The sequence below is a fragment of the Drosophila hydei genome, unplaced genomic scaffold (assembly GCF_003285905.1).
Source record: "Drosophila hydei strain 15085-1641.00,03,60 unplaced genomic scaffold, DhydRS2 tig00008137-arrow-arrow-pilon, whole genome shotgun sequence".
Classification (NCBI taxonomy): domain Eukaryota; kingdom Metazoa; phylum Arthropoda; class Insecta; order Diptera; family Drosophilidae; genus Drosophila; species Drosophila hydei.
In genome coordinates, this window is record NW_022045845.1 from 325,462 (window position 1) to 348,648 (window position 23,187).

The 23,187-nt window shown below is 41.8% G+C and overlaps 7 protein-coding genes across 8 annotated transcripts; 1 reads left to right on the forward strand and 6 right to left on the reverse strand.

Moving 5' to 3' along the window:
• Positions 1 to 150: 150 nt before the first annotated feature.
• On the reverse strand, positions 151 to 3,990 carry LOC111601756. The gene is made up of 4 exons (XM_023318495.2): positions 3,676 to 3,990; positions 2,531 to 2,634; positions 509 to 816; positions 151 to 450 (listed from the first exon to the last, which is right to left on the reverse strand). The coding sequence occupies exons 1-4, from the start codon at positions 3,740 to 3,742 to the stop codon at positions 309 to 311; spliced, it is 621 nt and encodes a 206-aa protein (XP_023174263.1). The 5' UTR covers positions 3,743 to 3,990; the 3' UTR covers positions 151 to 308.
• A 997-nt stretch (positions 3,991 to 4,987) lies between these two features.
• Positions 4,988 to 9,203, reverse strand: LOC111601788 (mitochondrial import inner membrane translocase subunit TIM44). 2 transcript variants are annotated; one of them, XM_023318556.2, is made up of 4 exons: positions 8,969 to 9,203; positions 6,376 to 6,456; positions 5,765 to 6,302; positions 4,988 to 5,703 (listed from the first exon to the last, which is right to left on the reverse strand). In XM_023318556.2, exons 1-4 carry the CDS (start codon positions 9,041 to 9,043, stop codon positions 5,039 to 5,041), a joined length of 1,359 nt encoding a protein of 452 aa, XP_023174324.1. In that variant the 5' UTR covers positions 9,044 to 9,203; the 3' UTR covers positions 4,988 to 5,038. The 2 variants fall into 2 exon arrangements, with proteins under 2 accessions (XP_023174324.1, XP_023174325.1); XM_023318557.2 differs by lacking the exon at positions 8,969 to 9,203 and adding an exon at positions 6,588 to 6,907.
• On the forward strand, positions 7,084 to 9,037 carry LOC111601789 (protein nanos). Its single transcript, XM_023318558.2, has 4 exons — positions 7,084 to 7,361; positions 7,432 to 7,810; positions 7,975 to 8,405; positions 8,476 to 9,037. Exons 1-4 carry the CDS (start codon positions 7,320 to 7,322, stop codon positions 8,737 to 8,739), a joined length of 1,116 nt encoding a protein of 371 aa, XP_023174326.2. The 5' UTR covers positions 7,084 to 7,319; the 3' UTR covers positions 8,740 to 9,037.
• A 240-nt stretch (positions 9,204 to 9,443) lies between the features above and the next one.
• LOC111601774 (probable 28S rRNA (cytosine-C(5))-methyltransferase) lies at positions 9,444 to 11,551 on the reverse strand. The gene is made up of 4 exons (XM_023318520.2): positions 11,369 to 11,551; positions 11,048 to 11,297; positions 10,031 to 10,528; positions 9,444 to 9,972 (listed from the first exon to the last, which is right to left on the reverse strand). The coding sequence occupies exons 1-4, from the start codon at positions 11,489 to 11,491 to the stop codon at positions 9,542 to 9,544; spliced, it is 1,302 nt and encodes a 433-aa protein (XP_023174288.2). The 5' UTR covers positions 11,492 to 11,551; the 3' UTR covers positions 9,444 to 9,541.
• LOC111601775 lies at positions 10,560 to 11,130 on the reverse strand. The gene has a single exon (XM_023318521.2). The coding sequence runs from the start codon at positions 10,970 to 10,972 to the stop codon at positions 10,604 to 10,606; it is 369 nt and encodes a 122-aa protein (XP_023174289.1). The 5' UTR covers positions 10,973 to 11,130; the 3' UTR covers positions 10,560 to 10,603.
• A 516-nt stretch (positions 11,552 to 12,067) lies between the features above and the next one.
• LOC111601771 (protein Skeletor, isoforms D/E-like) lies at positions 12,068 to 14,445 on the reverse strand. The gene has a single exon (XM_030225689.1). It carries the CDS (start codon positions 14,397 to 14,399, stop codon positions 12,285 to 12,287), a length of 2,115 nt encoding a protein of 704 aa, XP_030081549.1. The 5' UTR covers positions 14,400 to 14,445; the 3' UTR covers positions 12,068 to 12,284.
• LOC111601753 (protein Skeletor, isoforms B/C) lies at positions 14,250 to 21,972 on the reverse strand. Its single transcript, XM_023318492.2, has 8 exons — positions 21,670 to 21,972; positions 18,863 to 19,366; positions 18,530 to 18,789; positions 17,560 to 17,659; positions 15,153 to 15,938; positions 14,897 to 15,090; positions 14,460 to 14,843; positions 14,250 to 14,329 (listed from the first exon to the last, which is right to left on the reverse strand). The coding sequence occupies exons 1-8, from the start codon at positions 21,728 to 21,730 to the stop codon at positions 14,288 to 14,290; spliced, it is 2,331 nt and encodes a 776-aa protein (XP_023174260.1). The 5' UTR covers positions 21,731 to 21,972; the 3' UTR covers positions 14,250 to 14,287.
• Positions 21,973 to 23,187: the final 1,215 nt, after the last annotated feature.

Sequence of the window (23,187 nt, forward strand, 5' to 3'; positions counted from 1 at the left end):
TTAGTTGTTGACTCTCAGAATGATGTTAATATAAAAGAGTCTCTAGAACAATATCACAGAATCTTAAAACTAATTGGCATGTCCAACGTCGAGCAGAAAACTTTTAACAGCTCAACGACCCGCATATTCTAAGATGAACTTATTTAACGTGCGATTATGTAGGTGTTAGTCAATTGACAATGCACATGAAACACCCGTCTGGTATACACACAAACAATGGTGTGTGAATGCAGGCGATGTTATCACGTGCACTTTAAAATAAACTTAAGCGTTAATGAATCTCATCCTACACAAAAATTGACACCAGACTACGAACGAGTCGTAGCCGTCGTTGTGGTTGGTGCGTAGGGGCTTAGTGTGTGGGGATATGTCACATGATAGTCCGTGTCGTCAACACCCTCTTCATCCACATCCCGATTAACGAGTCTTTCGCGCATGCCATAACGTTGCCTGCAAAGAAATCATACATTAAACATTTTCCATATATTAATATCCTTGTGTAACGTACTCTAAGTGAGATCTCCATATAACGAGTCCAGCGTATAGACACACTGACACCAGAGCCACTACCACAAGAATAATGCTGAGCAGCATATGGCTTTCGCTAATGGCACCCGACTCCACGTCCACAGGTGTCATCTCAATATTTTCAGCTACGAAAGTATCGGTGTCCGTGTTAAAAATGCCGTGGCCCTTGAAACGCTCCTCCAACTCCTCGCTGCTATCCCGATCCTCATCCTCGTTGTCCCCAGACTCAAGTATTTCCACATCGTATTTATAGTTGCCCGCAAGCACTAAATTCGTTGCCGTGTTTAGCTAAAATGGAAATAATAGAACCGTTAGATACCCTTTTCTAATAAAGCAAGGCATATCAATTTGGGCGTACACATGTCTGTCCATATGTATGTAGGTCGACGTTGGCGCGTGATTAAATTTCGATTTCAACATTTTCAATTGCTGGCCTGCCGTATAATTTATGCTCGATTAGTTTTCACAATTCGACGTCATTGAGTGTGAACAATCTTGGCAACTAATTGTCATTAAATTTCATTAATAAAGTCAAGTGGGCTTTCGATAAGCGCATTACGAGATCAGCCGGCTTAATTTGTATGCGTAAGCATTAGTAAGAAGTAAGAACGTTGCACTCGGCCAAAGCTGATTTCGTATTACTCTATTTGGCGCCAAATATTGATATTTTTTGTTTTGACACGCTCCAATTCAGTTAGAAGGGCAACCTTTATAGTAGTCCGTAGGGTAATGTATACGACTAAATTTAAATAAAATTTCAAAGCCAAGCCAAGATACAATACTCCGATACTCCGCTTTGCCGCGACCCAGAGGGCAAACCAGAAGAGTCTAGAAAGAAGTCTATATTGAAAATTTCGCCCTGGAGAATTTCATACCCTGTCAAATTTCATTTTGCCAAAAGGAATGTGTGTAGAGAACAATAAGCGCTAAACAATTCAACTATGTACGCTAGTTGAGGAAAAGGAATAGACATTCCAAGAATATATTATATAATTACGATTTTTCCTTTCTAAGTGTCGCTAACTCTTGAACTAAAGCAAGCGGCTGATTGCTGCTATTAGAAACACGTTGCACGTTGCAATTTCCCATTCTGATTGTATAATGTATTCCATATTCTAGGCCTTCGACTGACCCAGAGGTTGTAAGTTAAAGCGAACAGATCAGATCAGATCAGGTCTGGTCTGTAATTGAATAAAGTCGACTAGGTGGTTCTCGACAACAAATGCTGTTACGTGACTTGTCATTACTATGTTTTCCAACTCGTGTTTCTCTACATACGCTTAAATTATTCAGTAGCGACAATCATAGCAAAGTATTGTCATAATCCGTAATAAGAGCGCTGGATAATTTCATGGATGGAAAGTGATCTTCTATTTGAACAGCTGAAATCGCGTGTGCCTTAAACTTTAGTTTGTTTTGCTTAGAATGTGGCATTGAGACGTCACAAAAATTACTTAGAACGCGGCTTTGGGTTTGGGTTTTGGGCTTTGAGCTTAGGCTGACTCATAGCCATGACGACAAAGCTTTCTGATCAGGTTGAAGCATTTGGGGTATCCACTTCATTGTCTCGTTCAATTATAACTCAATTTTTATGGAATTTCGTGACTAAGACGCTAAAAACCCTCATCGGCGACTTCTTCAACATTTTTTTAATTTCATGCAAATGGTCGTAACGTGCGTTTGAGCCTTATAAGGCAAGCAGCGCGCGTGTCTTTATTGCGGTTTTTGCATTTAATCAAAGTGAAAATAAATAAAAAATTTCTTTAAAGCGTAAATTTCCGGTTCTGATTTAATAATAAACCGGCAGAGCTGCATAGCCATCATATCATATTACATTTCGGTTGCCCCATGTGTCGCTACGTCAACCAAACAGTTAGTCAGTTAGTCAGTTAGTCAGGCAGCCAGGCATTGAGGCATTGAGCCATTGAGGCTCCTCAGTTCAAGTCGGTCTTTTGTGTTTTCGCTGTCCCAGTTACTCGGGTCTCGTTAGGGATTAGCTTACCTCCTCGCCAGCGCTGACAGCTGTTTTATTTTTGAATGCCTGCCCATTCGAATCACTTAGCTCGGTATCAGTTTTCTTCACTTCGTCCAAGGGCTTGGCATGAGCTGTAAAAAACGCAATTAAGCATAAAAGATCAAGATACAGAAAAAAAAGAATTATTTGGTCATGGCATTTTCCTTGGAAGGCGTTTCTTCCACAGACAGATTATTAAATATTTGCACAAGTTTCGCTACTCTAAAACAATTCGCGCCTATGTTTATTGGTCCAATCAAAATATTTATCTTATCCAGAAACATATTCTGTGCTCTGACTTTTCAGAAAAGGCTGACATAATTTTAGCGGAGCTACTTTTGGGCAAACAAAGAATCGTGCGGAGACGACAAACTCAACCGGCAAGCTTAATGTATACAATGAAACCAGTCTATATATATAGACCATATACATGTATATATATATATATGTTTCTATATACACATATATATGTTAGATGAGACAAGCAATAAACACATTCCTAATGACGAAGGCGCGTTTCAATCTGTTTGGCATGCGAAATGCATAAAACGCGCGTAAATCGCGCCGAAAACGCGTGGAGAAATTAAGGTTCGCGAATAATTCAAGCAAAGGTTGCCCCAAATAAATCGATTTCAGGGCCTTGAATAAATGCTATTTAGTTGCTAATTAAGAATAGAAACGGAAAAACCGCATGAATCAATCGCTTATCATAGGCTACGCATGTCACCCGAATCAGTATCAATATCTTATCAGGTTTATCATGGCAAGTTTATAAGGAAGCAAAAGCTTGCAGACAAAAATGCCTCTAAATATTTGTATATTTTGTATTTTATAAGTGCGACCTTGGTACTAAGTGCTCTTGGCTCTTGGCCATCGATTGTATTGGCATAATAAAAAGCCATATTTATGCGTTGTAAACTGGGCTTGCAAGCTGGACCCGCATCGCAGGTCCGTTAACGTTTAAGGCAAAGGGTAGCCGCGTATCTGCCTCTGGCTAGCCTTCCAGCTGCATCGGAAACTAGTTTCCAGATAATGTATGAGTGGCAAAGTAAATACTGAGACGCTGTGTGGATATTTTAAGTGTGCCTTGGCTATCCGTCTATCTGACTATGCCTTTGTGTGTGTGTACTTACAGAAACCCGTCGTCAGAAGCGCCAAAAGCAAGAGACTGCAGAATGTCAAACCGTTGCTGACACGCATTTTCGTTTGATTTGTCTGATAACTTCTTTTTTATCAATTGTTAATTAATTCGCTTATCACTCGGTCGTAAATTAAATAATATTCAGTCAGGTGCGTCAGCTATATATTGGCCTGGTGAGTAAGCTTTGGGATTTAGCAGTCAATTACTTAAACATAAAACACTTCGATCATCAGCCACCTTCAAGCTTGGAAAGTTTTAACGCGTGCGATCGCGACGATTTCCGTTTGAAGACTGAGCGAGCGCAGACTGCCCATTTCATAGCTCTGCATTATACGAGCTTTTGAGAACGGAAAATTAGAGAGAGCTTACGTCAAGTTCAAGTTAAATGAACAAAGCATAAGACAAAAAGTAGTTATTTTGTGTTTATAAACCTGTTCACAAGCGTTGCCACATGTGTTTGAAAATTTATCAATTTACTGGTAATTTTTTATTACTATACTTGTAATTTATTATACGAAATTATTTGATTTTTTTTTTAAATTTATGTCTAAGCATTTTTAGAATTGAACTTTTGTCGACATTACTAAAAAACGAATGGTACTTTTTTATACTTACATGATATATTTCCTTTCAGAACTCCGATTTGAAATAAATTATTATATTTAAAGGCTTTTGCATTTTTTATTAAATTTTCTACACTTTGAAAATGTGTAGCATGGATTTTACAAATAATAAATGTGGTAATTGATGAATGTGGCGCTTTAGTTTCAGCTATTCATTACAGTGAATTTTTGTCTATGTAAAGATGTGTACATAGGCTGGCCTTAAAAGTATTAACAAACTTCCTATACTCAACAATTTAACTTAAGAATTACTAATTGCTTGCACTTTTAGCTTCAACATTTAAATTTGGGCCAAACACTTGCGGGCTCCGAGCGCCGCCGGCCACACCGCACTCTGAGCACCCAAGTTCACAGTTTAATATACAGCTTACAAGATAGGATAAAATATACAACATATATAGCGCCATGAATGGGCGGTCAGGGTGTAGCGTAGCCGACGATGACCGTAGTCCGTGAAAGCCGCGGCAAATGCAGAGCCGAGCCAGCAATCTACTGCATCACAGATAAGCTAGGAAACTGACCAGCAGCTCCGGCTCGGCCGAGCAGATGCGCGCGACTAACAGTTGGCAAAAAGCTTCGAAGTAGTAGAAGTATAAAAGCGAAACTTTTGCACACATTTGGAAATAAAAAACCAACTGCTACGATATTGTAGAAGTGTTTGTCGTTTGTGTGTGTAGTGTCTGGGATGATGAGAAACTTAAACTGCTTACAGGTAAATTGAGTGCAGCACGTTTAAACAAATTGCTCCTGACTATTGGCCGACAGCTCCATCAGTCGCCAGGCAGCTTTGGGATTGAGTTCATTTCTATCACGGCATAGCACCCAAACGTAATGAACACGCATTACCTTGTCCGGATTACCTTCGACAACCTGAGCCTTCTGATCACGTACACACATGATCTGTTGAGCCTGGAACGTAATAATGAGCACGGGACCCTGTTCCATGACTTTACCCATTGCTAACTCAATGTTTTCAATGTCGAGGATCTTGGAGTCCAGATATAGGCCAGCCTTTTTCGCTTGCGTTATGGGCGTTGCAATTATGTTGTACGTGCTCTCGAAGCACCAGTCCTTCAGAATTTCCAGATCCCCTCGTACTATGGCTTCGAGAACATTGGGAATAATGTCCTTTTCGCAATCATACAAAAACTGCTTTTGATCAAAGTTCGGATCGATCTTGACTAGTTCGGTCATCGTCTCAGACAGCTCAGTTTTCGAAAACAGACCGCCCATTACATCGGAAACCTTGTCGGTGAGCAGACGGGAGGCTCGAATGACAGGATTTTCCGATTCGTCGTACTTTACTTTCCAATCTAGTACTTTATTCACATACGTATTGTTGTTCTTGAAATTCTCCCAAGACTGGTAGAATTTGGAGTCCTTGTGAAGTTCCAAACCTGCAAAATATATCATTTTTGTTACGCTTAGAAAAGCAAACTAACTTCAATTTTGGCTTACCTAATGCTTCCGTATTTGCCTCCACAACCCTCGAGCTATCAGACAAATCAACCTGTATGCGTTTTCGCAGGGTAACGGGCGAGCAATAAACGCGATTTTCAATGCTCGTCTCATTCATTTCCTTTTTTATTAATTTCGTTGTATCGGAAATGGCTTGGAAAGCACCGGACTGACCCAATTTGCCGCTTGTATCTGTAATGGTATCGCTGACGCCCTTCGCCGTTTTGGAGATCTCCTCAGAAACTTTTTTGGCCAAATCCGATTTGGAGGCATCGTCGATAACATCGCCAACCTTTTCCTTGATGGCACCCAATTGTTCTTTCAGTATGCTGGAAGACTTTTGCGCTTCCGATTCAACAATGTTGAATTTTTGCCGCGCCGATTTTAGCGCATCTGATTGTTCCAATTTCTGCGCCTCTTCACGAAACTTTTTTATGCTATCTTTCATCTCTTTGTTCTTGTCCATTTCACTCCGTACATTATCAATAAATTGCGAAAAGAATCCTGGCCGACGTCCAGGTGTGCTATATAGGCGTTGCTATCAGTCGAACAAACAATAAAATATATTAGATTTTGTGTCTTTAAACAGAATGAGATTTTTTGATACTTACCGGTTGTTGTTGCAGGTTGTAACTCGCCAAATGATACGTAATGAAGCAGGCGCGCTCGCGCGCTAAGGCAGCCAATTTATACTGAAACGAGAAAGCGGGTTTATAAATTAGATAGATGGGGGCTACAACCGGGCCAAATTTAACCTCGAAACTGTCACATGTGTTTACCAATTCTATTAGTGACATATACTACCTATAATGTATGAACCTACCATTGCGACAGGTATTGCTGCTGCGTGGAGTTTTTCCAGACTTTCGCTATGTAAGGAATGATTGGGCAACTCACGACAATGTCACCAAATTTATGTAATTCGGACCATGAAACACGCACGTCTAAGAATCTGAGTATCAGCTGTTTTGAGCGTGCAGTGTTGGATAATAATGATTACAGTGCTGTGGAACGAATGTGGTCGCTTTTGGAATTCGAATTGGTTGATTCAATGGGATGATGGTGTTTGATGTTGTTGATGGTGCAGCAATCGTAATTATTGAATGATGGCGGGTGATTGTCGCCACGACTAGAGATGAATTGTATATGACTTGATTTGTATATCTTGGTTGCTCTGTTTTAGTATTTTGTCAATTCCCTTTTCAACTTTTTTTTTAGACCATGTGGCAACTCTGAGAGCGCATTACGCCGTTTCAAACCGTTATTCGGCCGAGCTTAGCTATCTACACTCACTTATATATTTGATTTTGTAGATGACGCCAGTTGCCGATCTTTTGGTTTGGATATATCTATTGCATTTTCATGCCAGTTTTAAACAGTGAACTTAAGTTAAATCATAATTAAATATTAAAGAAGTAGCGCGTAAATATACTTCATGAAAGAATAAACAATTTAGCTTAATTTTATGTGTGAAAAAATTGGTGAAAATCAAAAAGGGCAATAACGGCACTTTGTTAATTCTACATTCCCATACACATAGCTTTTGGCATTTATCATGTTTCGTAGCGGCAGTAGTCTGGAAAGCAATATACCAATGGTAAATGGACGCCATTGTATGCTATAGGTTGCTTTTGATTAACATAAATGTATTTGTATTTATTCGGTAGGACAATATATCACCCTTCCACGGTATTGGAGGTTTCAATATGTACTTGGATACGGCTTCCCACAACATTTCGCCACCTGTGTCGTCGGCAGCTTTGAGTCCTCCTACGACACCATTGACACCGGAACCTACGATGTCCCCGACTCAGTTTCCTTTACTGACGGACAGCAGCGAAGTAAATATGAACGCCTCTGCTGCCAGTACACTATTCCTGCAGCGCCAGTATCATTATCACCTGTTGCAACAGCAGCAGCAGCAATTGGCTTTGGCGCAGCACCAATTGGCATTAGCTGCGTCTGCGGCTGCTGCGAATCATCAGCAAAAGGACGAAATAGCACATTCATTAAAAATGTTTGTGCTTGTGACTGCCTGCAATGCAGGTAAGTGCGAGTGGGATAGATACGTAGGCAACGGTACAGTCACTGTCATTGAACCAAAGCATTTTTTAACGGTAATAACGGGATGTACTTATTGCTGTTGCTTACTTGTAAGAGTATAGAGGCAGTAAAAAAATGGCGCTAATTAATGTTACTCCTCTATACAGATAAAAATAATGGATCTACACAAGATGCGATGCAGGAGTTTGCAGCCAATGGATATGTGAGCGATGAGTTCAATTGTTTTCAGTATAATAATCAAAGCTCCGCCACTCCGCAACCGTCACCTTTGCCTAGACAATATCCATCTTGCAACTCAACGGCTTCGGCGACGTCTGCGGCATCTTTTGTGCCGCCCTCATCAGCAGCTCCCAATTGGGTTAATTTTAACAATTATCGGGAGCAGCTCAACAATGTGTGGCGGAGCATGTCCTACGTGCCAAATTTGGCAACCACCGCAGGACTTGCTATGACCACCCAAAAGAACATTAATATTGGATTGCCTATGCCCCCGGATCATGTACGCAATATCAGCAATGTGAATGTGGCGAATAACAAACTGCACAAGCGCTATAATAATGGCAAGACCAAGGCATTGGTTAGTGGATGAATTTCTCTGCTGCTTGTTCCCAGTTCTGAATAATATTTTTGTATTTGAAACTCGACAGGTGACCAAGCACTGTGTTTTCTGTGAAAACAACAATGAACCCGAAGCTGTTGTCAACAGCCATTCAGTGCGTGATACGTACGGACGGGTGCTGTGTCCCAAGCTACGCACCTATGTGTGCCCCATTTGTGGAGCATCCGGCGACTCGGCGCACACCATTAAGTATTGTCCTAAGAAGCCCATTGTCACAATGGAGGATGCCATTAAGGCAGAATCATTTCGACTTGCCAAAAGCAACTACTATAAGCAACAAATGAAGGTTTAATTGTGGGAGAAGCTCTGGTAGTTTTTCAAACGTGTATATAATCTCTATATATACGTGATCCACATTGAAATGCTCAAAGATGAGCGATAGTTTAATGCGCCTGGCGCGTTCGTTTTCATTATATTTTTTTTAAACATTTCGGTCAGTTTAGTGTGTTATCATTAACAAAACACACATTCAAACTTCAAAATATGTTTGTTCATAAATTCAATAATTTAAAAATACTTACGATATCGTAATATTTGTAAAATCGTAGCGGCCGATACAAATGTCTAAACACTGGCTTATTGATTTGTGCCAGCATTTTTGTTTACGCTAACGAAACTTAGCGATCAGATAATCTGCAATATTGATCAGATATAAATCTTAATCTATTATTTTTGGATTGAAAGACTTTGAATTTCGAACTGCCAATCGTGATAGAGTTTAATTTGAATGCTAAAGAAAAAAAAACAATGAATATTTTCGATGGCAGACTTTTCACAGTACAAGTTTTTAAATTTTGACATAGAAAAAGTTTATTAACACAATTTTTATTATATGTTTCATATCTATTCTTTTTTTTTATGTATCAACGCTCATTACCAATATATATATCTTATATATTTTTTAATATGATGCTATCTTCAAAACGTATAAATCATGATTTATGTTATATAAAAGTATATTTTTTTAAGTTTTCTTTTTATATAAAAATGCAAAGAATTAATTAAGTATAAAAGTTTATTTGCATTGAAGTCGAAACTAACCACAAAAAGAGTCAAATAAAGACATTCTTTAACTATGCTTTTTTTCAATTGACTTATTCATTGTCATTATCCTGACGTTTTTCGAACATCGCCAAAAAGATTCCATCGGTAAGATCCTGATCAGGCAGACAATACAAACAATTCTTGCCAACTTTAACATATTCCTTGTCGCCCACGTTCTGCCATTTATTCCGCAGGGCTTTTTTGCAACTAAGAAGCTTGAATGAAGGATTCAACTCGAGACAACGCTGAACTACTTGTTCATTCTCCTCCTTCCAAAGAGAGCAAGTGCAGTAGACAATACGTTTGACATTTGGAAACGAGCTCATGGCATGGGACAAAATCTTAATCTGTAGCCCAGCCAGTTTATATAGACGTTTGTCGTCCTTCTGTTCGTCACAGACGCTGATGCGACTTTGCATACCATTACCTGAGCAACTGGGATCTACTAAAATATACTCGACGTCTGGGCATTTTGTTCCATCTAAGAAAAAAAATACTTTATGAAGAATGTGAACTATTCGTAGTTTTCTATTACTGACCTATAGTAAGTGTATCGCCCAATATGGGGGTGACTATCTGACAGCCTGCCTCATTCGTAATATCACACAAGGCTCTGTAGCGATCTTTGGATTGCTCCACGGCATAAATGCGTCCTTGGTTATGCATAACATTGCAAATATGCAGTGTTTTCATGCCTGGAGCTGCGCACATATCTAGTACAGTTGACCCAACTGGAGGGGCTAGCAGCTCGGCAGCTAAGCATGTGGCCTTGTTTTGCAATATGAACTTTTTGGTACGGACATATTCATGGGAGGCCCAGTAATGATTCCATTTGGAATGGAATATCAGCACCCCTTCGACATGTATGTCCATCAAAAACTCGTCCTCCTCTAGTGCTCGAATGGCTACCAAAAAATCAGCATATGTTACGTCGGCGGCCAATTGTTTACGACGCCACTCCTCGCCATACAAGTACTCCAGGGCATCGGCAATACTGAGCAGATTCGTATTGATGCGTACATAGCGTGGATTGGGCTCTGTGTATTTAAGTAAAGAAAAGCATTGAAAACCGTTACAAAAACTGTTTTTATTACGTCTGACGTGATACTATATTACTGATCCTTCTTATTATCGACATCTTCAATGGACAATGAAGGCGGATCCTTCTCACGGACCGCCTTCAACACATACATAATTACAATTACATTGACCACCAGCACGGCTGTCAGTACAGAGTAGCAATTCACCTCAAATGTGCTCAGTTCGGGAAAGGATTCATCTAGCCAGCTGCGCACACCATAGAAGCCAAGGAAAGGCAGTGTAAACATTAGCACGCTGTATGCTGTTAGCCATAGAAACACCTCTAAACTATTGTCCGCACCTTCTGCCTTAGGCACAATTTCAAGATCCGACTTTTCTGGTTGCACAGCTGAACTCACTTGTACAACAAGTGGCGATTGCTTTTTCGATTTTTTGCCCATTGCTTTTTGTTAACCAGCAGATACCTGCACTTAATACTGTTTGGTTTACAGCTACGTCTATATAAGAGCACCTGCCTTTCTTCTGGTTTTCTGATCCGCTAATTGCCTGTTCCAACCGTTCTTTGAACGAGCGTACTGTTTGCACCGGCCTGCTTTCCCCGTTAAGTTGTCCGCGTCCGAAAATTAGCTCCGTAACTAGCACTTTCGCTAGTGCTGAGTCCAACTTAGGATTTTCTTTCAGCAGACCAGTCTCTTCAATAGCGTTGTCAATAGCTCCTCTGTTGTCGCTGTAATGTCTTAGCACCGCTTGCAGACTTCGTACGCGCTGTTAATATGAAAATATACGGTAGTTCTCATTAGCTCCCTGTAAATTGAACTATATTTCATATTGCTAACCGCATGCTTTTCTTCAAATATTAAAGATTTAACTGATTTTTGTTTCTCAATTGCAGTTTTTAATATTTTGGCCGTTGCCTTATATTGGGTGGGCACTTTTATTGAATGTGTAAATTGGCTCATGATGTATCACGTGTATAATTGTATCGAACCATAAGAATAAGTTCGCGTGAACAACATATCAAACTGAACCAACGAACTGGCCTGTCGTTCATTTAGTTCACTGTTATGCATTCTGTTACTGGTAACACCGCGCGCTTTTCGTTTTAATACAAATCATATGTTATGACCTTTTTAATACATTTCAAATTAAAAAATATTTTGTGTTATCATTAAAAAGTTTATGGCAGCTGCTGGCTTAACAGACAACTTTAAGTCACTCTTCATGCTTAACATATCTAATGTGCAAATATTACTTATCTTTCAAATAACAGTGGAATAACAGCTTCGATAACTAACGATGATATGTAATTCGATTCGATTCGATTTAGCTGTAAACAATTCTCCGTATGTCCGTTTAAACTAATCACTTAGTAATTTTGAAGGAAACATATAAAACCCATGCCCCATATGTTAATAAAGTAAATTAAGTAAAAAAGTCATGGTTTCATGGTTTAAAGTATATGTTAATAAGATTTATTTCATAGACAACGACTAAAATGCATTTTAAACATAGATTATAGCTTAGCTAATTGTGTATGTAAAATTGTTGTGTTTTATTAAAATTAAGAGCATCATAATATTTAAACACATATCAAGAGGTGACTACATCTAATACGGGATTTGTTATGGTATATGGTTATGAATACAAATTCAATTGCTAACTGCTTGCAGTTGTAAACGCTTATCTAATCAATGAATTAAACTATTGCGCACCTGTGTTGCCAACTCTGTCTCTCCTTCTCTATCTCTCTGTCTACGTGCTATTATCGTTTATGTTGGGCTTGAGCAAGTGCAACTTGGTCGAAATGGGCCGCAATGACGATGTTAGTAATGGCGATGAATGTGAATGAAGAGTGCTGTCGGTGCTGCTGCTACTTAGACGTCCTGGGCTCGTATAATCCGTAACTGGTCGAACACCTGCCTGAGTAGTTGAGAGGAAGTCTTCTGGCAGATCGCCACGATAAGCGCCAAACTGTGGAGTGGTACGTATTAGCTTCTCTAATGGGGTTAGCCCGTAATGGGTGTGACGCGAGTGTCCACTGTCGCGTGCGTCCAGTTTTGGTGGCAGCACCAATGTGGCATCCACCACAGATTTCCCATCAAAGGTGTAAACGGCACCGCTGGGAATTCCAGCTTGTGGTATTTTCCGATTATCGGGTGGCAAGTAGTAAGTATCTATGCGTTCGGCTGCTTCTGCTATCTTTTCGTCGGGTTCCATTTGCAGGTCGTCAGCTAAAGAGTCCTGCATATGGTGTTCTTCTTCCGCTGATGGCTCGAATAGGCTACCTACGTCATCATAGTCCAGATCTTCACCGGCGCCGATGGCTGTTTCTGAGGAACCTTGTTTTTTTTCAATTATAGTTGGCTTATTTGTTGAAGTCGGCCGTTTATCCTGTCCCACTGCTTCACTTTGAACATCATCTTCTTCGCCTTCAAGAAACAGTTCCTCAAGCGATGGCTTTCTAAGCTCAGCTGCCTCTGGCAGTGCATGTTTGATTGCGACTGAAGGCAATCTTAGCGGAGATGGGGACTCTGGCAACGGGTCGACGACTTCCTCCTTAGTACTCAATGCTAGCATTGTTGCATTGGTGCTGTCCAAGGGAGATGGAATAAACATGGGCTCAAAGCTCTGGGTCTCACTGCCACTTTGCTGTGCGGTTAGGAAAAGCGTATCTGTTTCCATTACTTCGTCAATTTCAGAGCCAGGATCCTCGCGTCTGTGAGCTACCTGATCAATTAACTCAGGTGGTAGTTGTACGCCGGTGCCATCATTACGCACAATTGGACGGAAGCCGCTCTCAACAACAACGGAATCAGGCTTAAATCCTTGATTTATTGCCGGACGCATGCTGGCAATTTGTTGAGGCGATGGTTCTTCCGGCACCGGACGTTTGATTATTGGTATAGTCGTCGTTGTAGTGGTGCTTAAAACTGGTTTCTCCACATTCGTGTTTGACTTAAAATAGGAAGTGGCCTTGAGTGATGCCTGAGGCTCTAGGTCTACATACGGCACGGGTAACGGGATAACGGGCTTCGACTTGATTTTGGCGCGCTCTGCGGCATCAGTTTTTCTTTGTCCAATGCCGTTAAGCTCCGTTGGTTGACCCAATAGCAATACCGAAGCTGCTATCGGCTGTATGGGAAAGAGTTTTTCCTTAAGGAAGGGCTTCAACAGGCTGGGCACAGGCTTCCGATAGTGGTTAACAATCAACGATGACTGTGGCAGTAGTCCACCAGGTGGCGGATGCTGTTGCGGCAACACTGGCCTAGAGGCAGGCACCTTCTTGATGGGGCCGGGAAAGGGTCGACGTCCGGGCAACTTGACAGGATGGAAAAGCGGAGCATTTTGTGGTGGACGTAGATATTCGGATAAGCTAATTGTTTTTTGCGCCAAAGCTGGAAGATTACTAGTTAGATTATGATGCAGTTGCAGTGCAGTATGAGCGTGATAATGGTGTGGATGAGGGAATGGGTAGTGTGTGTGGTGCAGATGCGGATATTGTAAACGCTGATGCAAATGAGAGTTAACAATGACAGGCGATTGCGGTGCTGCGAAAATGGGAAGTTTCGAATGAGCCGATGCAGTGGATGAGGATGATGGTTTCAATGAATGAGTTTCGCCATGCAAAATCTCGGGTCTGGCTGGAGCCAGCAATGGTTTCGATGGTATTCTAGAGCCAATATTATCGTTGTTGTTGTTGCTGATGTTGTTATCTCTTAAGTGTGTCGGTGGTGCGGAGATGATCGATTGGTTCCTCAGTAGGCTCTCCTCGAGAGCCTCAGCAGCGCGGATCCCATCTGAAATCAGTTTGGTTATTTCCGAAGATTTCGTTATTTCAAAACTCAGTTTAGGCGGTGTTCCATTCATATTGTGATTCTTAATCAAATCGGTTTGGTGCTTCAATAAAAAATTATCGTTGGGGCTGACCTTTGTTTCGTGACGAATCGATGACTCGGCAGCATAGTCTTCCCGGACGGGTGCCGGCTGCCGTAACTCGTGCCGCTCTGAGGCGGCGCCTATACCATCACCATCGCATGAGTCATGCACGTGAATCTTCCAACCCAGATACCGATGCGTAAAGCAGTGATAGTAAACGGTGTCCGGCGTATTCCTATCCGGCTTCCAGCTGATCACTCCCGGTTCGCCGGCATCGCATTTAAGTGTCAACGTGCGCTGGTACGCTCCGAAACTCTGATAATCATCCGCTGGGGGTCCATCAACATCGGGTGTCCAATTGCACAAACGTCCCACGCCAGTGGGCGTAACCTGGCCGGATCTGGATCGGTGCACACCAGCAAAGATGCGTACGGCCTGGAACACAGCAGGTAATGTGAAGCGAACTATAATTGTTTTATTGCTTTTACCTTCTTTTCTTCCTCACGCTTGTGCTCAAAGCCGCCCACGGGGTCATCGCTAATGTAGAAGGGATGATACTTGGCGGGTATGTCCGGATTGTTGCCGCCCTCCACAACAAAGGTGTAGGTCTTTCCTCTTACCACATGAATCTCGGGAATCAGCAAACCGTTAATGTACCAGGAGATACCCCAGCCCACGTGACCTATAAAAACAGAAAGCAATGTTAGCTAAAAGAAAGCAATCTGTGTCTTCAGCAATAATCACCGGTTATAGCAGGATAACCATGCTTGCCACCTGTCGGACCCATTTGGGCATAGAAGACACCATCCTCTGGCTCGTGGCATTGTATTTCTGGTATATCCCAGGCACCGTTACTGTTCACCGGCCTGGGCGTAGGTACAGGACGACGTTGCGTGGATAGCGTCTCTTGGCGCCTCTGTGGTGCCTGAGCCGTTGTACGTTTTAGGGCTTGTGGGCTATTGTCGTAGAACTCCTCATCAGGTTCAATATTGGGACGACCAGCAGGCGGATAGCCTGCTCCGCCAGTGGAGCTAATTTGAGTAACTTCTTCCTCTTGCTCGGCTGAGCTGCTGCTGCTCCCTGGCTTGGCGCCCTCCGGCAGGGGGCAATTCCATTTGGGCTGGCGCCCAAACTCAATCTGATGCAAATGCTTATTATAATAGGTATGGAAAGAGACCTCCCTGAAATCATTTAAGGGCCCAATAGCCCACACAACAGACTCCGCATCGTTCACTGATATCGGCAAGTCCAAACGATCTGTGGCAGATAACGAGCGCTGATAAGTGACAATTGAGTAGCCATTCACCATGGCCGCATTAAGCAGCCGGATGGAGTTGGTGTTGGATTGTATCTTAATGTCCGGACATGCGCCACGACCACCTGAGCACTGAGCCTTGCCTTCCAGGAAATAATCCTGTGCAAAGCCGTTGCCAGTTTCGGGATCCACCCACGCCACAGCGGCATCTGCTCCAATCATCTGGCTTATGTTCTTGTTCGGTGAGATGCCAAAGGACATGTAATAGTTCGGTTCTGCGAAGAATTGAAAATGGTAGTATCTGTCTCAGAAATGCAATGCTATTGGGATCGCAATCAACGAAAGTTGCTCGCCCCATTTCTGGAGGCCAACACAACATGTTCCTAAATGGGTGCCTAACCAAGCAGCAACCGGTTTTCAGATACCAGGTGAAAATTCCCAGTTGGCATTCTTAGCGGTTCCAAACAGCCACTGCCACACGCCAGACTCAAGACCAGTAGCATCATAACAACGCAGCATCCAACGCGTGCCACTAAAGAAATGTTCAATCATAGATGGCCATGCACCACGAGTGTGTGTGCCGAGTGCCGAGTGCTGAGTGCTGAATGCTAAATGTGAAATGCAGATGCGCGCCATCGGTAACGGCAGCATCCACTTTGGCATGGCTATTAATTGCCCCATGCTTCAAGCTCCATGCGCTGTTCTCTGTGCTCTGTGCGCTGTGCGTTGGTTGCGCAATAAACCAGTCGTCATATTTTGCAACTTGTTATTCTACTAACGATGCTGCCGCTGATCGGTCAATTTGACTGCTAACTGGAATTTTGTTGTTGTGTCGCCTTCAAAGTGCGCAAGCGTGAAGACTCCTTTACTCACTATGCTCAGCGAAATGTCAAAGCATCATAAATCGAATCAAAGTTTAGCTGCTCTCAATTTATTTTCAGGGCTTGATTCATTGATTCTTAATTGAAACCTGATTCCATTCAATCTTCAGGCGAGTTGTATTGAGAGTTAAATGGTAATGCATGGAATATGGTTTTTTTAATGTACTAGAACTTGGCTTTGTATACCTGATAATAGTTATTTGGAATGATCTAAATGATTCCCATAGGATTTTACCCTATTTTTTAATGAAAGCAACTAAGTTTTGGTATCGAAATATAAATTATCAATGCTCATATCTTTTGTGTAAAAAGTCTAGAAAAGGTCTGGAAATCGTGGAAATGTTTTTCGTATTTCTAACCAAACTGCACTTATATATGCTATATAAATCATGTGCCGATGATTCGTTAAATCCTGCCTTTTTTAGAAAACAGGACTTATTCAGAGCAATCAAGATTAGTTTGCATAGAAGTTTTGCACTAGATATAAGTGTTTTCAGTGAGGTCTTCATTACCTCATGTATAACATATAAAGCGTTTCATATAAGGTTTCATGGTTTTATGGCTTAGTAATATATTATATATAATACTGAGTACTAAATAAGGAAGTCGTAAAACTGGTGTGAGTTCCTTTTTGTTGAATTCTTTCAAATTTATAAATATAAAAGTAGCTAAAAAATAGTTTTACAATGAAGATGTGTCGTATGTGCCCACAATCATATAGCCGCAACGAAATGAAATGAGATATCAGGTTTAATTAGCATGATCATGCGAAGCGCGAACTTTATGTAGACAGCTTACTCTAATTTGTTTAGCTGCATATTAGACTCTTTAGAGCAGTAAATTCGCCAATCAAATTGAATTTGTCTGTCGCTTCGCTAATGCCGTAATTGAAACAGTTTACAAAGTGATAAACATTAAATTGCTTTGGCATTTGGCATTTCGGGCGAGTGTCAAGTTCGCGGGTAAAGAAAGACCAGAAAATGTTTCCGCATTTAGCTCGGCGCTAGCGACTTACCCAACTTGGCGACCAGCTGCACAACGATGCTCTCACCGGCCACGGCCCAGCGTACTTCGAAGGCCAGATCATCGTAGAGCACCTCGCAGTTGAGCTTCGACTGGAAGAGAATTAGTTTTGCTTTTGTATTGCAGATAGGCATTGGAATTGGAGCATAATGAAATGAGTGCACGTGTGGAATGAGTGAGTATTGGGGATTAACTGATTTAGGCTCAGGTTGGGATTAGGAGATGAATGAATAGTCAGCGCGTGTCAAAGGTAAATTTTGTATCAAATTATCGGTCTTTTTTTTTTTTTTTGATTTTGTTGTGTTTAAAAATTTTGCTTTTCGTTTTATAGGAATCAATCACAATTTGAATTCTGATTAAAACGTTTAATGAAGCTTATACAAAATGAAAATGTTTGTAGTTGGGTAAGAGGCTGACGGAAGGAACGAATACGAAGAGAGTTAAATTAGTATGGCTCAGGGGTTTGACGCATGTAGATTGTATCTTGTGTGTGTGTTTGCATGTGTGTGTGTGTGTGTTGCTGTTGCGTGTTTTGGAAGTGTGGATGGGACTAAGGACTAAGTGGAAGGGGATAAATGTTGGGTAGACCCCAAAGAGAGTATTGCACACATTTCATTTTGTATAGGGCTCAATTCAAAAATACAAAGCAAAAGTTTTTCAACTCAACAAAACACAGAAGACGACCAATGTTTTAATTGTATATAAAAATGTGCTGCACATATATATTTGTATACATTAAATTCGTGAATTCATTCAAATAGTTGTTTATAAAAAATGCACACTCTTAGAGTCTAGTAATTTCAAAAGCAACTCGATTGTTATTGTTAAATAGATTTTGCATATCAAAATAAATACGAATATTAAATTTTAAATAAGTTCCACGCACACCTCAAATGCTTGGCGAGTGCCTAGGGCCATCAGGGCTGCAGCTCGCTTAGTATTTGATTTAAGGGCTTCTTTACCTGTGGACTGATGCCCAGCATTTTGAGCGAGGGCGGCACATTGAGGCCCTCCGGCAGGCGGACATGGCCGAAGTCAACGGTGAACGCCTCACACCAGACGCCAAAGTGTCCAATATCGAAGATGGTCAGATCTTCGGGCAGCGTCAATACGATTGTCTTTCGGTCGTAGCGACGCAATGGATTCTCTTTGCCATTCTCATCGGGTATACGTAGACCATCGGACGTGGGCCGTTGACCACGACCCACCCAGAATTTGGCGTCTGTAAAATTGAAATCGAGTGCCAACGCTGCAGTTCGCCCTTCATTAAGCCATGATTGCTGTCATTCACTCACCTGGCGCCTCGCCGTCGTAGCTAAAGTTGGGCACTAGCAGCGTCTGGGCATCCACAATGACAATGTTATCGGAGGAAACGCCGTGAACACCTCTCAGTGCGCCAATCTTTTGCGGACGGGGAAAATCTAACGTGTTCGGAATGGCGACATCGCCGAAGTTCACAGCAAACTCATCGCACCACACAGAAAACCATTTCACATCCCGAAGCGTCTTGCCCTCCGGCAGGGATAGCGTAATGTCCTTGTTGCGATAGCGGCGCGTCAGCGCGGTGTTGCCTCCACGCTCGTCCCTAAGGCGAGCGGCACCCTCGTTGCTGGGCCGGGCGGTGTTGCCCACATAGAAGTAGGCTGCGGGCGCTTCGCCGTCATAGTTGAATTTCTTGATGAAAATCGTACGGGAATCTACGGCATAGACGTCACCGGAAACGCCATGATGCAGTCGTGTCAGCGAGCCGATCTTTGTGCCGTAATATGGGTAGGCGGCATCACAACAGTGCTGCAGTGCTATTTTATAATTTAATTTTTTTAGCGAGAAAACAAAAACAAAGAGCAAAGCCGCAAATGTTAGGCAAACCAAAACAAAAGACTTAAGCAACGAACTTGAATCGACGCCGTCAGCGCTTAACTCACGCGAGCTAAAGCAGAAAGAAAATAATAAAGTAATAAATAAACAGTTCCCTGGCACCACTTAGCAGCCACTTAATTATTCGCATCAAATTTACATATTAACAGCAATTTTCGAGCGACTGCTACAAGCAGCAGCCGCAGCAGCAGCAGCAACAACAATCACGTCATATTCTTGGCTGCCAAATTATTGTTGACCAGGCAGTAGAATAGAACAGTTCGGGCAACAACAGCTAAATTAGAATCAGATTCGGAATCAGAATTTTTTGTCTGCTTTGTGTTGGCTTCTTATGGCTGCTTGCGTTGGCTTTTATGATGATTACGACTACATTGTGTGTGCTGCTCTAACGACGTTAGTCATAAACTTTGTTAGGGTACAGGAAGTTTTCGCTTCATGCTAAATAAAGTTCCACAACAATAGCAGTAGAGCAGCAGCTCGAGCAGAGTTTGCGATGCGTGTAACATAGATTTTGATATTAGTTATTTATTTAAACAAAGCAGAGCAACGGCAGAGTTCAAAGAGTTTCCATGAGACAGACACAAATGGCCCGTGAATGAAACAAAGGCGAATTGCGTCTCCTATTTGGGTTTGAACTGAAGACACCGCCAATTCTATTTTTAAGTAATGCGAATCTTTTGCAAATTGTTTGCGCGTGTGCGCGAATATATTTAAAAGCTTCAAATTTTACCTTCACAGGCCTTTGGCCAAAGCTAAGCAGCAGGCGAACATTGTTGCTGTTGCTGTTATTGTTGTTGTTGTTGTTGAAATTCAATTAATTTTTTTATTATTATTGTTTGCTGGGACTATAAACACGTTTGGCTCTTGCTGCCACTATCAGGCCAACAACTATGGGCGGCCTCCATGGCCTGCAGTTTTAGACGCGACTCGATTTGGTTATGGGGCTCGAGTATTCGCATTACTGTTGTCGTTGTCGTTGTTGTTGTTGTTGTTGTTGTAGTTGTTGCTTGTCGTCGGTATGTCGTGTTGGTGCCTACGATCGATACGATTCGTGGCCATGGCAGTTGCTGCTCCAAATTAACAAGATGCCGACAAGTCTTTCCTGTCTGAGCGCAAGAATCTCGGCTACTGTTTCAGCACACACAATTCACACTTAATTGAATCAAAGTGCCGGCTGCGAAATAATTTACTAATAATGGTCCAGTTTGGATGCTAGCTCATATCTACATACAGTGGGGCAATTAGTCATATTAGGTACCTGCGTTTATCAAGCCTAAATTGTTAGCTTATAAAACAAGCCCAGCCTCCGAACCGACTCGAACTAAATGCCAAAGGTGTAATTAAAAGTTAAATAAAAGCAACAGCACTTTGCCGTCGAGTGTCTTATTAATGATGCTCGGGCCAGAGTTAGACAGAGCCATTAGGCAGCAGCCAGCAGCCAGGCAATGTTAGCCTATCGAGTGATCAAGTGGTTAAGCAAACGAACCCAAACTCAAATCTAAGCCCAGCTGGAACTGGTTGCGGCAATTGCCAATCATTTGCAGCCCGGCCAGCAGCATTTAACCAATCAATATATATATATATATATCTAAATGATGCTAGTTCACAAACATTTATATAAAGATACATATATATATATTTATATGCATATATACGTATGCACGTATTCGCAAAAACCCAACAAGCAATCTTCAACCTAGAGACCTACTTTCACGTTGCATACAAAAATCGAAAAGCAGAGGAAGGCGATAAAAAAATACATCGCTTTTCCATTGAGGCAATCGCCTGATCGGAGGTCTCCGAATTGTATCAAGGAAACAGAGACACATAAATATATGCTAATCCGTCAGGCAATGCTAATGCAGTCAGTTGGATAGTCAGGGAGTCAGTCAGTCAGTCAGTCAGTCAAGTGGTCAGTTGTTCGGTGGCCAGTTCAACGGTCAACGGCAGTCGTAAAACGTGGGCAGACAGACTAGCGACTGTTGAATATTCATTTGGCATACTTTGCATTCATACACACAAAAGATGATACATTTGCGCCGTGTCATTCGGCGCATTGTCTGGCCGCCCTCTCGCCATTAAAAGATACATACGTACAACATAGAAATGTGTGTAGTGTGTGTAGATGGCACTAATCTAGTTTTAGTTTTTATTTTTTGGCTAGCCCCCAATTTGCATCACAATACGCGTTTGTCACTCATAAATCACAGCTTAATCTACTTACAACTCAATGCGGCCAGTAGGCCAACAAGCAGCAGCCAGAGCTTATCCTTCACTGCTGACATGGCTGCCAAGTGGAACTCCAAGATGGAGCTGGAGCACCGTTGTGTACGAGGTTGGTATTTAGTTTTAGTGTGTGCCTCGATTTTCAATAGATCCTGCACACAATGGTATATAAGGTACTGTTAGTCACACACACGCACACACTCACAGACACAGACACAGACACAGACACAAACAAGTTGTTGGGGGTGCTGCACACGATCACGACCAAACGCTATGAACTCCAAAACCGCACTGAAACGACGTTGCGTCTGCGCTGTGCTAGTGAAGAGTTGCGCACCTCATGAAGTTGCTGTCGACGTCAGCAGCGGGCTGGTTTTAGTAGTTGTTGTTGCTGTATCTTACAAGTGCTTAGTTGTTGTTATTGCTTTGGCACCAGCAGCAGCAGCAACAGCAGCAACAACAGTTGTTGATGATGTTGTTGTCGCTGCTGCTGTCGTTGTTATTATTGCCATTGTGGTCTCCGTCTCATCAGCGTCGTCAATAATTATCGCAGTCAAAGCTCCAACTAAAAACTTCAAAAGGCGCTTGGCCGGTAACTCAATTTTTGCACAGATATTTGTTTGTGACGTTTGTCACTTTTGCATTTTTACGTTGATTTTTATTTTTTATTTTTATTTTTTATCAATTTTTATGTGCATATTCAAATGATACTCCACGCTATGAACTTGTTTCGCTACAAATGCAATTTTTCCCATCTTTTCGTGTTGAGGCAACAGCATTATTTGTGTGTTGATTGCTCAACTCAACTAGAAACCTTTTGCCAGTGGCTCGCTCACACACACACACACACACACACACACAGACACATGCATATATACATATATACATTGCAAAATTTGAAATACCGAAACAATAAACTGACTGTTCACTTATTCGATTAGATATTAGATAATGTGCCTCTATCAATTTCACATGATAGATGAGGAGAAATACAGCCAGCGCGAGAGCAGCCATCTCCAAGTTCACTGCTGGTGGTCGACTGTCGGCTGCCCAGCGGCTGCTTTGCACAACTTTCTCGTGCAAGGGTTCGCAAAAGGTCAGGCCAGCTGTTGGAGCTATCGTTCGTTGGGCTTGTAACTGGTTGGCTCAGTCGCTTGCATAATTCAATTAACATAAAACTTATTTTTGCGATCAATTCCACACGAACATTTTTATCTCCAACCGTCCGAATAGCCAGAGGCAACTGACTACAAAACCTTTGTTCTTGTTATTTTCTGGTAGTCACGTAAAGTGTGGTCTGTTTACTTTTCGACTGCCATTGTCTTCATAATCCCTCACATTTATTGAACCCAACAATGGCATTCCGCGCTTTATGGACTGCAATTTATTTGCGCATTTCATTTCGACACATTTTGCGCATTTAAATAAATTAAGTCAATAATATTGGAGAACCAAAGTGCCTATAAAGTTTCTATACACCATTAATTGGTCAAGTTCGAAGTGAACATAAAAGATC

What these genes read in the sequence shown, in the direction of transcription:
- LOC111601756 (XM_023318495.2), bottom strand. Translation starts at nt 3,742, where the DNA reads ATGCGTGTCAGCAACGGTTTGACATTCTGCAGTCTCTTGCTTTTGGCG. An exon ending in CTGTCAGCGCTGGCGAGGAG is followed by an intron (nt 817 to 2,530) that starts GTAAGCTAATCC and finishes TTTCCATTTTAG; the next exon opens with CTAAACACGGCAACGAATTT. An exon ending in ATATGGAGATCTCACTTAGA is followed by an intron (nt 451 to 508) that starts GTACGTTACACA and finishes ATTTCTTTGCAG; the next exon opens with GCAACGTTATGGCATGCGCG.
- LOC111601789 (XM_023318558.2), top strand. Translation starts at nt 7,320, where the DNA reads ATGTTTCGTAGCGGCAGTAGTCTGGAAAGCAATATACCAATG. An exon ending in TGTGACTGCCTGCAATGCAG is followed by an intron (nt 7,811 to 7,974) that starts GTAAGTGCGAGT and finishes TCCTCTATACAG; the next exon opens with ATAAAAATAATGGATCTACA. An exon ending in ATGGCAAGACCAAGGCATTG is followed by an intron (nt 8,406 to 8,475) that starts GTTAGTGGATGA and finishes GAAACTCGACAG; the next exon opens with GTGACCAAGCACTGTGTTTT.
- LOC111601788 (XM_023318556.2), bottom strand. Translation starts at nt 9,043, where the DNA reads ATGCTGGCACAAATCAATAAGCCAGTGTTTAGACATTTGTATCGGCCG. An exon ending in TTTACAAATATTACGATATC is followed by an intron (nt 6,457 to 8,968) that starts GTAAGTATTTTT and finishes TTCTCGTTTCAG; the next exon opens with TATAAATTGGCTGCCTTAGC. An exon ending in ACAACCTGCAACAACAACCG is followed by an intron (nt 6,303 to 6,375) that starts GTAAGTATCAAA and finishes TTCGACTGATAG; the next exon opens with CAACGCCTATATAGCACACC.
- LOC111601775 (XM_023318521.2), bottom strand. Translation starts at nt 10,972, where the DNA reads ATGGGCAAAAAATCGAAAAAGCAATCGCCACTTGTTGTACAAGTGAGT.
- LOC111601774 (XM_023318520.2), bottom strand. Translation starts at nt 11,491, where the DNA reads ATGAGCCAATTTACACATTCAATAAAAGTGCCCACCCAATATAAGGCA. An exon ending in ATCAGAAAACCAGAAGAAAG is followed by an intron (nt 10,529 to 11,047) that starts GCAGGTGCTCTT and finishes TTAAATACACAG; the next exon opens with AGCCCAATCCACGCTATGTA. An exon ending in GGGCGATACACTTACTATAG is followed by an intron (nt 9,973 to 10,030) that starts GTCAGTAATAGA and finishes TTTTTTTCTTAG; the next exon opens with ATGGAACAAAATGCCCAGAC.
- LOC111601771 (XM_030225689.1), bottom strand. Translation starts at nt 14,399, where the DNA reads ATGAATGGAACACCGCCTAAACTGAGTTTTGAAATAACGAAATCTTCG.
- LOC111601753 (XM_023318492.2), bottom strand. Translation starts at nt 21,730, where the DNA reads ATGTCAGCAGTGAAGGATAAGCTCTGGCTGCTGCTTGTTGGCCTACTG. An exon ending in TGCTGGGCATCAGTCCACAG is followed by an intron (nt 17,660 to 18,529) that starts GTAAAGAAGCCC and finishes ATTCTCTTCCAG; the next exon opens with TCGAAGCTCAACTGCGAGGT. An exon ending in AGCGTGAGGAAGAAAAGAAG is followed by an intron (nt 14,844 to 14,896) that starts GTAAAAGCAATA and finishes GCTGTGTTCCAG; the next exon opens with GCCGTACGCATCTTTGCTGG.